General features: G+C 34.4%; 1 protein-coding gene across 3 annotated transcripts in view; it reads left to right on the top strand.

Moving 5' to 3' along the window:
• RFC1 (replication factor C subunit 1) overlaps nt 1–12,103 on the top strand; it is a 44,932-nt gene that overhangs the window by 6,099 nt on the left and 26,730 nt on the right. Inside the window, exons 2-4 of one of the 3 annotated variants that reach the window (XM_074866011.1) lie at nt 1,063–1,191; nt 2,940–3,015; nt 5,394–5,513. In XM_074866011.1, coding sequence (XP_074722112.1) covers nt 1,063–1,191; nt 2,940–3,015; nt 5,394–5,513 — 325 coding nt within the window. Of the gene's footprint in view, nt 1–1,062; nt 1,192–2,939; nt 3,016–5,393; nt 5,514–12,103 lie in introns of those variants that run through there. The other 2 variants (XM_074866009.1, XM_074866010.1) reach the window with 2 other exon arrangements.

Raw genomic sequence — 12,103 nt, 5'->3', positions numbered from 1 at the left:
GATAACCCAAATTCAAACCATCAGGGAACTGACTGGTAGGAGAAAAGGACCCTGAAACACCTTTTATCAGACTTTTATGGAGATTTCTTAAGGATTTTCTACTTTATTTGTAGTTCCCTATAATAATCAAAAACTACCCAGATGAATGATGATGGGGAATAGCTATCAGCTGGGTAGCATGTAGTCCTGAGCCACACCCTTTACCTGCTGTATATTTAGGCCATATGAGGTACTTTCTTTCTTTAAAATGGCTGCTACCCCTGGAGGTAGTGATATTGACCAGGTACATGTTTTCTCAATTTCTTTTTAATAAAACCAAAACATTAGCTTTTTTCAACAGAAGTCAGATTTGGTTTTGTGTATACAATAGTGCTTTTTTAAAGTTGACGTTTCAGTTGCTGATTTTGTGTATTTAGAAAGCTTTTTATGCTTGTACTGTGGTCAGACACTAAAATAAGGTTACAAAATAGACCTTTTGGAGCTCTTTGTATTAAGTTGTTTCTCTTTGTTTAAACTTTAATGTTTTTTGCTGGCTAATTTTTTTAGTGAGATGAGAGTTCCTGTCCTAAATTTATAAGGTTGAGGATGCAGTATGTCCCACTACTTGACGGCTTTCTAGCTCTTGGTGCTTTTTCTAATCTTTTTACATTAGATACTACTTCATACCCGAGTCGATAATTTTAACTATAAAAATACTTCGGGCTAGGTTTATGATGATTAATTGGGAAAAAAATCATTTAATTATACATCTGTCTTAAGTCACTGTATTTCATTCCTAATGGAAATTTGTTTTGAAGTGTGTATTGGTGAAGGTGTCTAGCTAAGGGAAAAATAAACTTTTTTCCATGATTCAAAGACAAGAGAAAGGTGGTGCAGTGTGTGAGCAGCTATGTTTAACTAGCTGGTCTTTGTTTTCTTAATTGTAAACAAAATTTCAAGATCAACAAATACTATAATGCAGCTGTTGAGAAAGTAATTTAAGTGCATTGCTGTTTTGTAGTTTGGAACTTCTAAGAGCTATCAGTATTAAAAAAATTGTAAATCTGTTTTCCCTTTTACTAGGATATCCGGAAATTCTTTGGCGTTGTTCCTCCTGGAAAGCGACAAGAATGTGAGACTGTGAAAACAAATGAAAAAATTAAAAATGGTGAAGGACCTTCAAGTGGGAAGAAAAGGGGAAAGGAGACTAAGGTTAGTTTTGCTTTTCTTATTTGTGAAGTGCTTGGTTTTTCTGATGTAAGATTGTTTGTATCTCTAGCATTTTTTTAAAGTCGCAGTAGTTCTCATATACTCAAAAGCCAGACTGTATGTTAGTTGTTTTTATAGGCATGGGAGGAAACTACCACTTAATATTAACTTCTAGCAGCAAAACTTTGTAGGTGGTGAATAAAATTGCTAATTTTAAAAATATTTGGGTTGTAGGGCAAAGGAGAGGTAGGTAGAAGGTGTTATGGTTAGGTGTTAATGTAGGAACAATCTGATGTATTTTAAGTTGTTTTAGCTATAGCCCACAGTTTTCTAAGTAGCTCTGCTTATTTAATTTTTAATTTAATTAAGATTGAGGTTTATGCACAGTAGCTGTAGACATATCATAAGGATGTCATGCTTCCAAGTAATGTAAAAGTCTGTGGTGTAGGTGCCCTCTGACCAGTTTTTTAACCAGGTGTTTTCTAAACACCTGTGGGAGAAACATTAACACTGCCTTTCTGGGACAGGGTCACTTAGGTAAACTTGTTGCAAAGACCACATTCTGTAAAATGACAGCTTAAAATTAGATTGGGTTATTACTTTTCATGTTAATCAGCTGAACTGGTATAAAAAAAGGAAGGAATGGCTAAAGAGGGCTTTAAAATCACTTAGTGGGTTTCTAATAGGATGGAATGTTTAATGTGAAGCATCACAATCAAGAAGTAAGATGTTACTTTAAAAAATATTTTGGCTGTATAATTTATTTGTTTCAATGTGAAAATAAAGGATCATTCAGTGGAGCTGAAAGACATAGCAGTTATGTGATCTATTATTTTTACTTGGCAATTTTCCAATTATATCAAGGATTTAACAAGTTTCAGATTAGGACTGAATGTGGATTATAAAATGTGTAGTTATATTTATCTGAAATTATGTCTTTAGAAGCATTTACAGCTGTGCATGACTACAAAAAAAGCATAGTTGGTAGTTTGTTAGGCCCAGGAAACTTCCTACCTATGCAGCTTGTGATTTTTCTGAATATCTAAAACTTGTCTACATCTTTAAACAAAAAAATTAAAAAAAAATTCCTTGACACAGTTTAATACCAGCTGCTGCTAAATAGAATACATTTGTTGACTGTGACCATTGCTGCAATCTCTTATGGTAGTTGCACTGTTTAACAGGTGAGAGGGAAAGCTGCAAGCAACCAGGACACTGAATAGGAAATCAGTCTAGCTTCAACTGTTGCAAATGCTTTTTTTCTTTTTTCAGTTGGCTGTATTTTAGTCTGAAATTGTGCTGAATTCTGGTGGTTACAGCAAAGCTATATCCATAATGGGACCAAAAGCGAAAGCTGAATTCTGTACAAATGACTTACTGGCCTGTACCACCTCGATTTCTGGTGGGACCATGCAATTTCTTTTTTTCATTAAAAGTTGAAGTGCTTGAAAATCTGTTTGATTTACTTTAATTGGCATTAAATTTGAATCTTTATTCTCAACATAATCATCTATGGTTTGGTTGGAGCACATTTAGCTTTACTGCTGCAGTTTCTTCCTTATTTCCTCTGTCCTGCACCTTTCTCCCTCCCACTTGTGAGTTAGCACAAGACTGTTCGTAAATATATATATAATATTGGGAAAAAATAATTTCTCTTAGAATTTGTTTGAAACTCATCAATTTGAATGTGTAACTGAGTAAAAGCTTGAAGAACCTGTATACTGGTTGAACTAATGGGCTGTTACTCTTAGGTGAGTAATTCACCCAGTGAAGATGATTCCAAACAAAAGCGGACAAACAAGAAAAAAAGAGTAATCTACGATTCAGGTAGTGTTCACAGTTGTTTCCGATTGCTCCTTTTTGTCTTTTGCATTAGCATTCAAGGTCAATTAGATAAATGGTATATCTGAAAGAAAGCTATGGTTGCTTTGCATTTTTAGTAAATGCAATTAAAAACATTTTTCACGGTAATTATCTGGATAGCTAAATGTATTTGATAATGAGTGCAGCGTGTGCAGTGCATGTAATAAACAGTGCAAAGTAACTTTTAACAAAACATCTGTTAAAAAAACCAACCAAACAAAAAAAACACAAAAAACCCCCCACCAAAAAAAGGTTCAGATACTAAATTCTATCAAAACTCCAGAACTTTTTTGTTATGAAGACAGATATAAATTGTGGGGAGTTTTAGGTTTCCTGTTCTCTTAGGAATAAGTACTATCCTACGCTGTGTACAGGAGGCTGATCGTATACTATAATTCCACATTTCTGTGCATTGCATGAATATAGGAGATTGTTTTAAAAGGCTAACTTGTGTTTCCATATGTGTCTTTCACTGTTAAAAAAATCTTGTAAATGTTCATCCCATAGTTTTAAATTTACAGTATGGAACACGCAGAATATAATTTAAAGAACTGCTATCACATTCTAAAAATATTCTTTGGAATATTATAAAAAGGGAAACCCCTTTTATAGCACTTATATCTTAAAAAACCCAAACAACAGAAAGCATACCCCCCCTCTCAAACAAAAACAAACTGCAAACCCTTGCTTGTCAAGTTAAGTTAGCTTAATTTAAAGGCTTGAAATTTCTAGTTTAATCTTTCTGAGCTGTTATGTCATTTAATCCCTCTTTGATTGGGTTTTGAATCTTGAATATTTGTTGTGAATCTGTAGAAAAGATTGCAGGAGTTTCTACAATTTTTGACTCCTACTGAAGACTTCAGCTTGAATTTTTAGAAGCAATCTTTTTGACAATAGCAGATTGCTTGTCTCAGAAGAAAAATGATCCCAAACATCCATCAGAACAGTGGTGTTACATAAAAAAATGTGTTCATATCTCCAGATAAACTGTCCTGTAAACAGGTCCTGTTTAGCAGTGAGGAATAGCAGTAGAAATATTTCTGCATTAAAAGGTAGAGTACAAAAGTAATATATAACTCAACTGCTACCTTTGAAGTGCTGATACTGTCTGGAGATTTTGCAAATCCTAGCCCATTGGTAGTAGGAGACCAAAAGAGAAATAGTGCTGTAAGTTCATGACTTGAAGATGGAAAAATATGTGTGTTTTTTTTTTAATAATTACAATATATATTAGTGTTTATCATTGAAAAAGGCACTGAAGGGTAGTCCTCTGTTACACCTGCTAGTGATCTCGGCTTCTTCAGTTTGTCTTGCTTGCTTATTTGGATGTTGGGATGCATAATCCTGGTATCTTGACAACTTTTGGGATATAGAGAAAGGTTGGTGAGGTGGATAGCAGTCTGCCAGTGTTCTGAAAAATCAAGAGTACTACCTCATGTGATTTATTTTAGCCTGTTGTTAGCTTTTGGAATAGGTGGTGTGGAATACACCAGCATAATATAATACAACATAAAATTAATCAGGCTAATGAATCTATGTTAAAAGTTTGTTGTGGTGTTTTTTTCACAGAATCATCAAGGTTGGAAAAGACCTTGAAGATGATTCAGTCGAACCATTAACCTAACACTCACTGTTCCCAACTACACCATATCCCTAAGCACTATGTCAACACGACTCTTAAACACCTCCAGGGATGGGGACTCCACCACCTCCCTGCACAGCCCATTCCAACACCTAACAACCCGTTCTGTAAAGAAATACTTCCTAATATCTAGTCTGAACCTTCCTTGGCGCAACTTGAGGCCATTACCTCTTGTCCTAACGCTTATTACTTGGTTAAAGAGACTCATCCCCAGCTCTCTGCAACCTCCTTTCAGGTAGTTGTAGAGGGCGATGAGGTCTCCCCTCAGCCTCCTCTTCTCCAGACTAAACAACCCCAGTTCCCTTAGCTGCTTTTTGTGGGCTTTTTTGTTTGGTTGGTGGTTTTTTTTTTTTAGTAATCTGATGTGGTACTCTTGACAGTTGCATTCCTTTTCAGAAAGGTTTTTATACAGGCATAGCAGTTCTTGGAATAAGTAACAATATTTCTTGTTCTGTAAACAAAAAACACTCTCTAGACTGAGTTCTACCGAATTTTCATTTAGTCATGTATGTGCTGGAATAAATGATGGCTAGGCTATTAGCTGATGGAGAAAAATGAAGCTGTGCTCTGACCTTCCATATGATATCTTTTTCTCAGTTCAATATATATGAATCCATGTTAACTAATGGTATGTGATCTATTACTTAAAGCCTGTATGTATGTTGAGGAAATACACATTTGTGTTGTGGTCAAAATACAGATTCAGAAGAGGAGATGCAGTCAGTGAAAAAATCCAAGAAGCCATCTGAGAAAAAAGCAGCTACTTCAAAACTTGGTAAAGTTCTAAAGCAGGATCCTGTTGTTTATATTTCAGAGACAGGTAATGGAAGAGATATATCATTATATGTTCAGCTGTAGTGGGGTGGATCATGTTACAAATGGGATGCATTGTTTGACTGATACACTCTTAAATATGACCATAAAACCTAATACTGAGAAAGGCAAATTATGTTCTCCTTAAACAAGCTAACCAAAAGTACTTTAGAAGTTTAGCCTTAAGTATTGTAAAGTCAGGAGCTGGGTAGAACTGAGGTGATGTTACGTAGGGGCTTAGGTTGGTTTAGACAGGCATATGATTTCGTAAGCTAACACTTCCCTGTTTAAGAGTATTCCTTAGATTTCAGGGAAGGATTTAAGTAAAGGAAGTATTTTTAATATAGTTAAACTGCTCACTAGCACACTTTGTGAAGTGACTGTTGGTTACCATAAATAGGTTTGAAAACCTGGATTTTTACTTGGTATATGACTTTCCATGTCTTTAATCTCTGCCTAATGTGTTGGTGACTGCAAAAGTTCTTGGGTTTTGTGTTTACTTCCTTATCAGCACAAACAATTGTTTTGAAAAAAAAGCCATTATTTATCTATTAGACTTTTAAGGAAGAACTGGAATTGGGGGGAAAAAATCATAACAAAAACTTGCATTATGCCTTATATAGACCATACTATACCATACTTCTCAGTCTCGGATTTCAGCTTTCTAAATTCTGGAGCCATTTTTGCTCTTGGGGAAAGGAGTGAGTGTAATTAAGCATTCTTGATCATTTTCAGGTCTCCTGTAGCCTTCTGAAAAAAATTGTGATAGTGATTAACTGCTAAATTCTTAGCAGAGGTTTTTTTTTTTAGATTTAGATCCCTTTAGAAGCTGTATAGTTAAACCAGAATCTTAACTCAAGCCATAAGTATCATTCAACTGAACAGATAAGGGTAAATTCTATCTGTTTCATTGAAGTCTTATGTGTTAATTTTTCATTGTTTTCATGGTTGTTGTTCCTTAGTACTGCTTTCAGTGTTGCTTTTTGTGGGATTCTTGACCTTGGTGCTCTCAAGAGGAGTTTGATTGTAAGTTTACAGGGCAGATGTTCATCTACTGTTATGGAAGTTTCATCCTGCAGAATTCTCATTAAATATGTTTCCTTCCCAGCTTCAAAACAGAAAACTGATTGTGATTTTCTTCTGTGTCTGTCCTCCCTTCCCCTCTGTGTTCTTAATTCTATCATAAAGCAGTTTTGTTTCCAATTACTTAATTCATATTGTGTATTTTCCTTTACTAAATTTGAGATGTTATGGAAAAGTTTCAGTGGCATTAGCTACTAATGTTTGACAGGTGAACATCAGTTTATGTGGACTCAGTCTTATTTATGAATCAAGCATCCTTAAAGGTATGCTACCAGCATAGGGGAAAATACTCAGGTTTTGTGAATTCTGTAAAAATGCATCTGTGAATGAAAATGAACAGATCATCTAGTATTTATCTAAATGTTTCAGTACTCCTTGAAGATGGACTTTAACACTTCTTTTTTAGCATCTGAGAATAGTTGGCTAACGTGTATGCATGTGCATTTCTTGTTATGTAGAGTTGTGTAGGGGTTTTTTTAATACATTTGAAATACATGTGAGTGCTTGCAACTCCAGGGCTGCTTTCACTACTGGTTGTTCTCTTGTTCCATTTTAACTAAGAGGTCTGCTAGTGGCACTTAAGCAAAGATTAAGACTATATGTGGTCTGAAAGAATTTGGTTATTAAGATTCTGATGATAGGATGAATTTGATTCCTGTCTTAATGACATAGATTGGAAACATCTATGTCTCTGTTAATTTGATAAATTAGAAGCTTTTTGAAAGGTCTACTGTTCAGAGCTGATAGCTTCCCAACTTAGATATTTTGTCATGTTAGGTTCATTCTTTTCTGATGTGCTTTTAAAACATAAAAGGTCTCTTTCTACACTGAATCTACTGTAATTTCACATTGATCTGTTATAATGCAGATAAATTTAGGTATTTTGATACCAGATACTGGTTACCATACTCTGAGCACCTGTGCAACACAAGCTGTAGAATTTCCTGAGAGTTGCAACACTAGGACACATCTTGGTCACAAAGGTATTATAGTTTGTGATGCATCTCTCTCTACTTACTATAACTTAGGCTTGAAGTGAAAAAGACTTATACTTTTTGTCAGTTGCTGCTGTTGTTAGATGTACTAAACCTACATCTGGTCTGAGCTCAGCTGAGGCTGTAACTATCAGGTCTTCTGTATTTGTCTCCTGGAGTTCTTTACTAGCCACAGGACTAGTACACACAAGGTTGACTTAATGGTCTATGACTAAAACAATGCCTTTATAACCTTGAGACTTAACACTTGAATTTTGTTTATATTTAATCAGTATAAATTGTTTCTTCAGCTTAATGAGCTGTCAAGCTGACTGTATTTTAATGGTATTGATACAGCTCTTGGCTTGAGATATAAACATGTTTTACAAGAATAGGAATATAGAAATAGTAGATAGAAAACATCCTGATGAAATTTGTAGGCATTTGTCCTTTTTTTCTTTTTAGTGTTATGCAGCTGAAAACTTAAATCAAGAATACACTTGTTGGACTTGCTCAAAAGTCGGAATCTCATTCTCAAGGGTTCTGTCTCTGGCAATGTGTTTGAAAGAGCGTACTGGCACCAAGTAGTCAGTGGAAGCTTGGTAGTTAATTGCCTCAACCTATTTTTCAATCTAATTTGAAACTTACTTTCTGTTGTTTCTCAAATTTCTTTTCAGCTCTTCTATATAACTATGTGGGATACAGCTTTCTTGAAAAACATTGGGGGAATTAACTTTCTGGTTTGTGTAAGAGTGAATTGATTATTGTGTTGCTTTGTTTCTTATTAACTTGTGAAGTTGCCTTTCTTAAAAAGGCAAAAAAAAGAATAGTTGCTCTTTATAATTCTATCAAATACTTTGTTATTATTGAAACAAATTTAATTTAAATAAATATTTAGTTTACTGATGGCCAAAGATAAAGTGAAGTTATTCTAGCAGGTAATAAGGGAAAGAGCCTTCTTTTGCTGGTAGAAAAGTCTTAGTGGATTGGGAAAAAATCCAAATGTTTGTTGTACTCATTAAAATAACACTCTGTTTGACTGTTTAATGAAGTATGGAACCTTGAGCTTTGTAGAAAATGACCTGTTATTATGATGTGTTGAACCTCATGTGGTTTCATCACAGGTGGTTATTTGGCAGGAACTGTGACTTCACTTTTAGTGAATAACTAGCCTTTCATATACATCGTCTAGAGGTAGTTATGCATATATAGCAATTGCCTTGGTCTCTTGAATATTGCAAAGGTTAGTAGAGAATATGTAGTTGAACCTTGAGGGAGTTTGACTTGAAATGCACTTGAGTAATGAGAGTATAGATTCTGGCAGAAATCCTATGGAGAAGCAGGAACTGCGGAGGACAATGTAAAAGGTATTTAGGAGCAAGCCCTATTAAAATTAATTTTGTTTGGGAATACCAACAGTACAACTGTAAGGGTCATGTAATGGTAAATGTGCTATTGTCCTCAAACTCTGTAAGTGGTGAGAGGAGTGTTGTAGAAACATAGTAAATGTATGAGAGTATCTGGCTTCTTTGATTTGGAGTTGCCTCCCTGAATAGGGGAGTAAGTGGCAACCAGAGGTGTGGATGAAGTAAAATTGAGGTGATCTCTTTTTCTTTTCTCTGCAGAATCTAGGATAACAGCAATGTGGTAACTTTGAATAAAAATTGAATAGGATCATTTATCAGAAGACAGAGTGATTAGGATTACTTTGTCAGCTTGTATTTCAAACGTGGCAGGACATGAAATAAATTCATTACAGTTTAATCTCTGTAACGATTGCTGTTATATTTTAAGTTTTTAGTAAGGGGCATGATGTGCTGATTTTTACAAGCACATGGTCATCTTTTGCTACTTTTTGGAGGTGTATTAGAAGATGTTCTGATTAAGCAGTTGGTTAGCTGTAGTACTGTGCTGTTCACTTGGTATGTTTGGATTGCAAAATTGTTGTAATTGTCAATTTATTTTGAGGAAACTTTCTGGAAAAATAATTTTCATATGTACTTCATGCTTGTTCCTTCTTTAAAAATGGCTTCTGTGTGAAAGCTATTGATTCTGTAGACTACTTTCAGTATTTTAAAGCCCAAACTACTTTTTAATCTGTTTAGAAAAGGAAACTTTTTTTTCCAAGTGGAAATGTTTTTGTGTGGTGTTTTTTGTTTTTAAATAGAACTGTCTGGGTTTTTAATGTGTATTGATTTTAGTGGGAAATATAATGGCATAAAATACCACTTTTTATAAGAAAAACTTCAGGCATGTAGCAAACTGGACATGTGAGTTGCATTGGCAGCTCCGTGTGCTGTTACTCTACATTATAATCTAAGATGAAATGAATAATTCTGCCATTTAATTTGGATGCTGGAGCTAATGCTTTTTAATCCTTTTCTTCCCCTGGAAAGCAGTATGAAGTAAAGTCGTCTTTTTCTGGTAGCAGAATGCAGAAGTTACCTTGGATAAGTGTAGTAAATCTATTTTAAATTAAGGAACTGAGATGGTATCCTTCATCCAGTGTTAATCTGATTGCCTCATGGTTCTGTGGAGATACCTGTTCTTGTAAGCGTTATGCTCTTCCATGACTGTAAACAAGCACCTTTATTGGGTTTTGTTTCCCTTTAGTGTTTCAGTTGAATTTTTGCACATGCCTAACAGTAAAATGAAAAAAATGAATGTCCTTCTTGCTGTGAACTAGCAGTGAATTGCACATATGCGGGTTGTTTTTTTTCTTTTATTACAGAAATAGAGAAATATGCACATGTTTTAAATCTATTAAGTACCGTGTTTACATTTTGCATTTCTTGGAACTTCATTGTATTTCTAAAGTGTGGCGTGCCTAATTTTTGTGCATCTATGTTATTTTCCAACTGAGCTCTATTTTTCTCGGACTTTGGTTCTTTATGCCATCAGTGTGGTGAAACGCAAGAGGTATGTTTTGCTGGGTATTTATGTGCGCATCAGTGCAAGGTGACATTAATTGTCATGACGCTGTAGGTAGTACAGGGAAGTAGAAACTGACATCTCAAAAGGAGAGCATTTAGAATAGTACCATGGAAATCACAGTGTAGGGAACAGCCTTTTCCTTTTCAATCAATTAATGTCTGTTTTCATTTCTGTCTCCAACATGACTTGTGAACATAGTTGAAGATTAGGTAGATCAATTTTTTAATACTTAACTAGATTTTAATGTTTTTAGTCCTGTAAGTGCAAATGAATCGTATTTTTCTGTGCTGTATGTCCTACATAAGACAGCACATTTTTAAAGTAGGACCTAAGCTCATAACACAGAGGTAGTAATGTTTGGAGTGAAACTTTGTAAAAATACTGACTCATGAAGGTTATTCCTGTTTACAAAATCACTATGCCATTGAAAAAAAGCAATGCATTGTTCTTTACTGTATCAGTAATTCATATACTGATAATGTAGGCAGTATGGATACAAGTAGTATGGATACAAGTAAATTCTTTGCAGGTAGCCTTTTTGATTTTTTTTTTTTAATGCCAGTTATGGTTCAGAGTTCACATTAATATATTGGGTTTTTTTTAATGGTATAGGTATTATGTAGTGCAGCTGTAATGTTATAACTTGCTTTGTAATTTTTCATTACTTAGATTTTTTTAAGATGTAGGAGATTTTTTTTTCTACAGGTTTCTTGCAGGTTTTAGATTATTTTCATGAAGCATTTGAAAATTTTTGCACTTAAGTATATACAATGTTTTCAGAAGATAAAAAGAATTTCAAAAGTTCTTGCAGTTCACATTGTTTGCTGTAGAGAGCTTCTCAGTTTAACTTTTTTCAATACTTGCACAAGTGACCTTTGCTTAGAAATATCATAAACTTATTTTAACCATTCAATATATTGCATCTGAATGATAAAATTGGGCAGGTGAAGTTCCCTAGTTCCCACTTTCCTGTATGAACTTTCTGTTACTGTAATACTTAATTTCTATTTATTTATAAATGACTTGGTTAATCTGCTGGATTAGTTTAAAATGTAAAAGAAGAATTTTTTTTTTGCTAGACTAGTTCATTTTGCCTGAAACAAAACGCTGTCCAGAGTGGCTCAGTAAGTTCAGCTGCCTGAACTGCAGCTGGAAAAAATGAACACATTTATATTTGGATTTTTCTCAAGTTATTTTTTTTTCTCCTGTTTTCTAATTGTTCATTTGGCTTTACTGAATGTTCCTATCACGCAGTAGGCTTTAGGCAACTAGACTAGAATACGAAGTTTCATTGTATGGTGAGGATTCAGATGTGCTTTTGTGAAATGATAAAGCTGCTATTATTGTAGAGGTAACCAGTTCAAGTGAATAAAACTCTCTAGAATGAACTGGAAAGAGTTAATGGACTGATAACTTCTAATTGCATGCTAAGGTAATACAGTGGTTTCTATGGCAAGTGTGAGTATTTCATTTGGAAGTTGTTGCTATAATTGATGGCTTTGCAGATGAAGATCATTTACTTCAGTTTAAATATACTCAGCTGTCTCATATTTTAATGCTCCCAAAGCTTCTTTCTAAAGATATTTTAAAAATATAAGCATACATA

Source organism: Strix uralensis, chromosome 4, assembly GCF_047716275.1.
Source record: "Strix uralensis isolate ZFMK-TIS-50842 chromosome 4, bStrUra1, whole genome shotgun sequence".
NCBI classification, from domain to species: domain Eukaryota; kingdom Metazoa; phylum Chordata; class Aves; order Strigiformes; family Strigidae; genus Strix; species Strix uralensis.
This window is presented reverse-complemented; position numbering and strand designations above follow the sequence as displayed.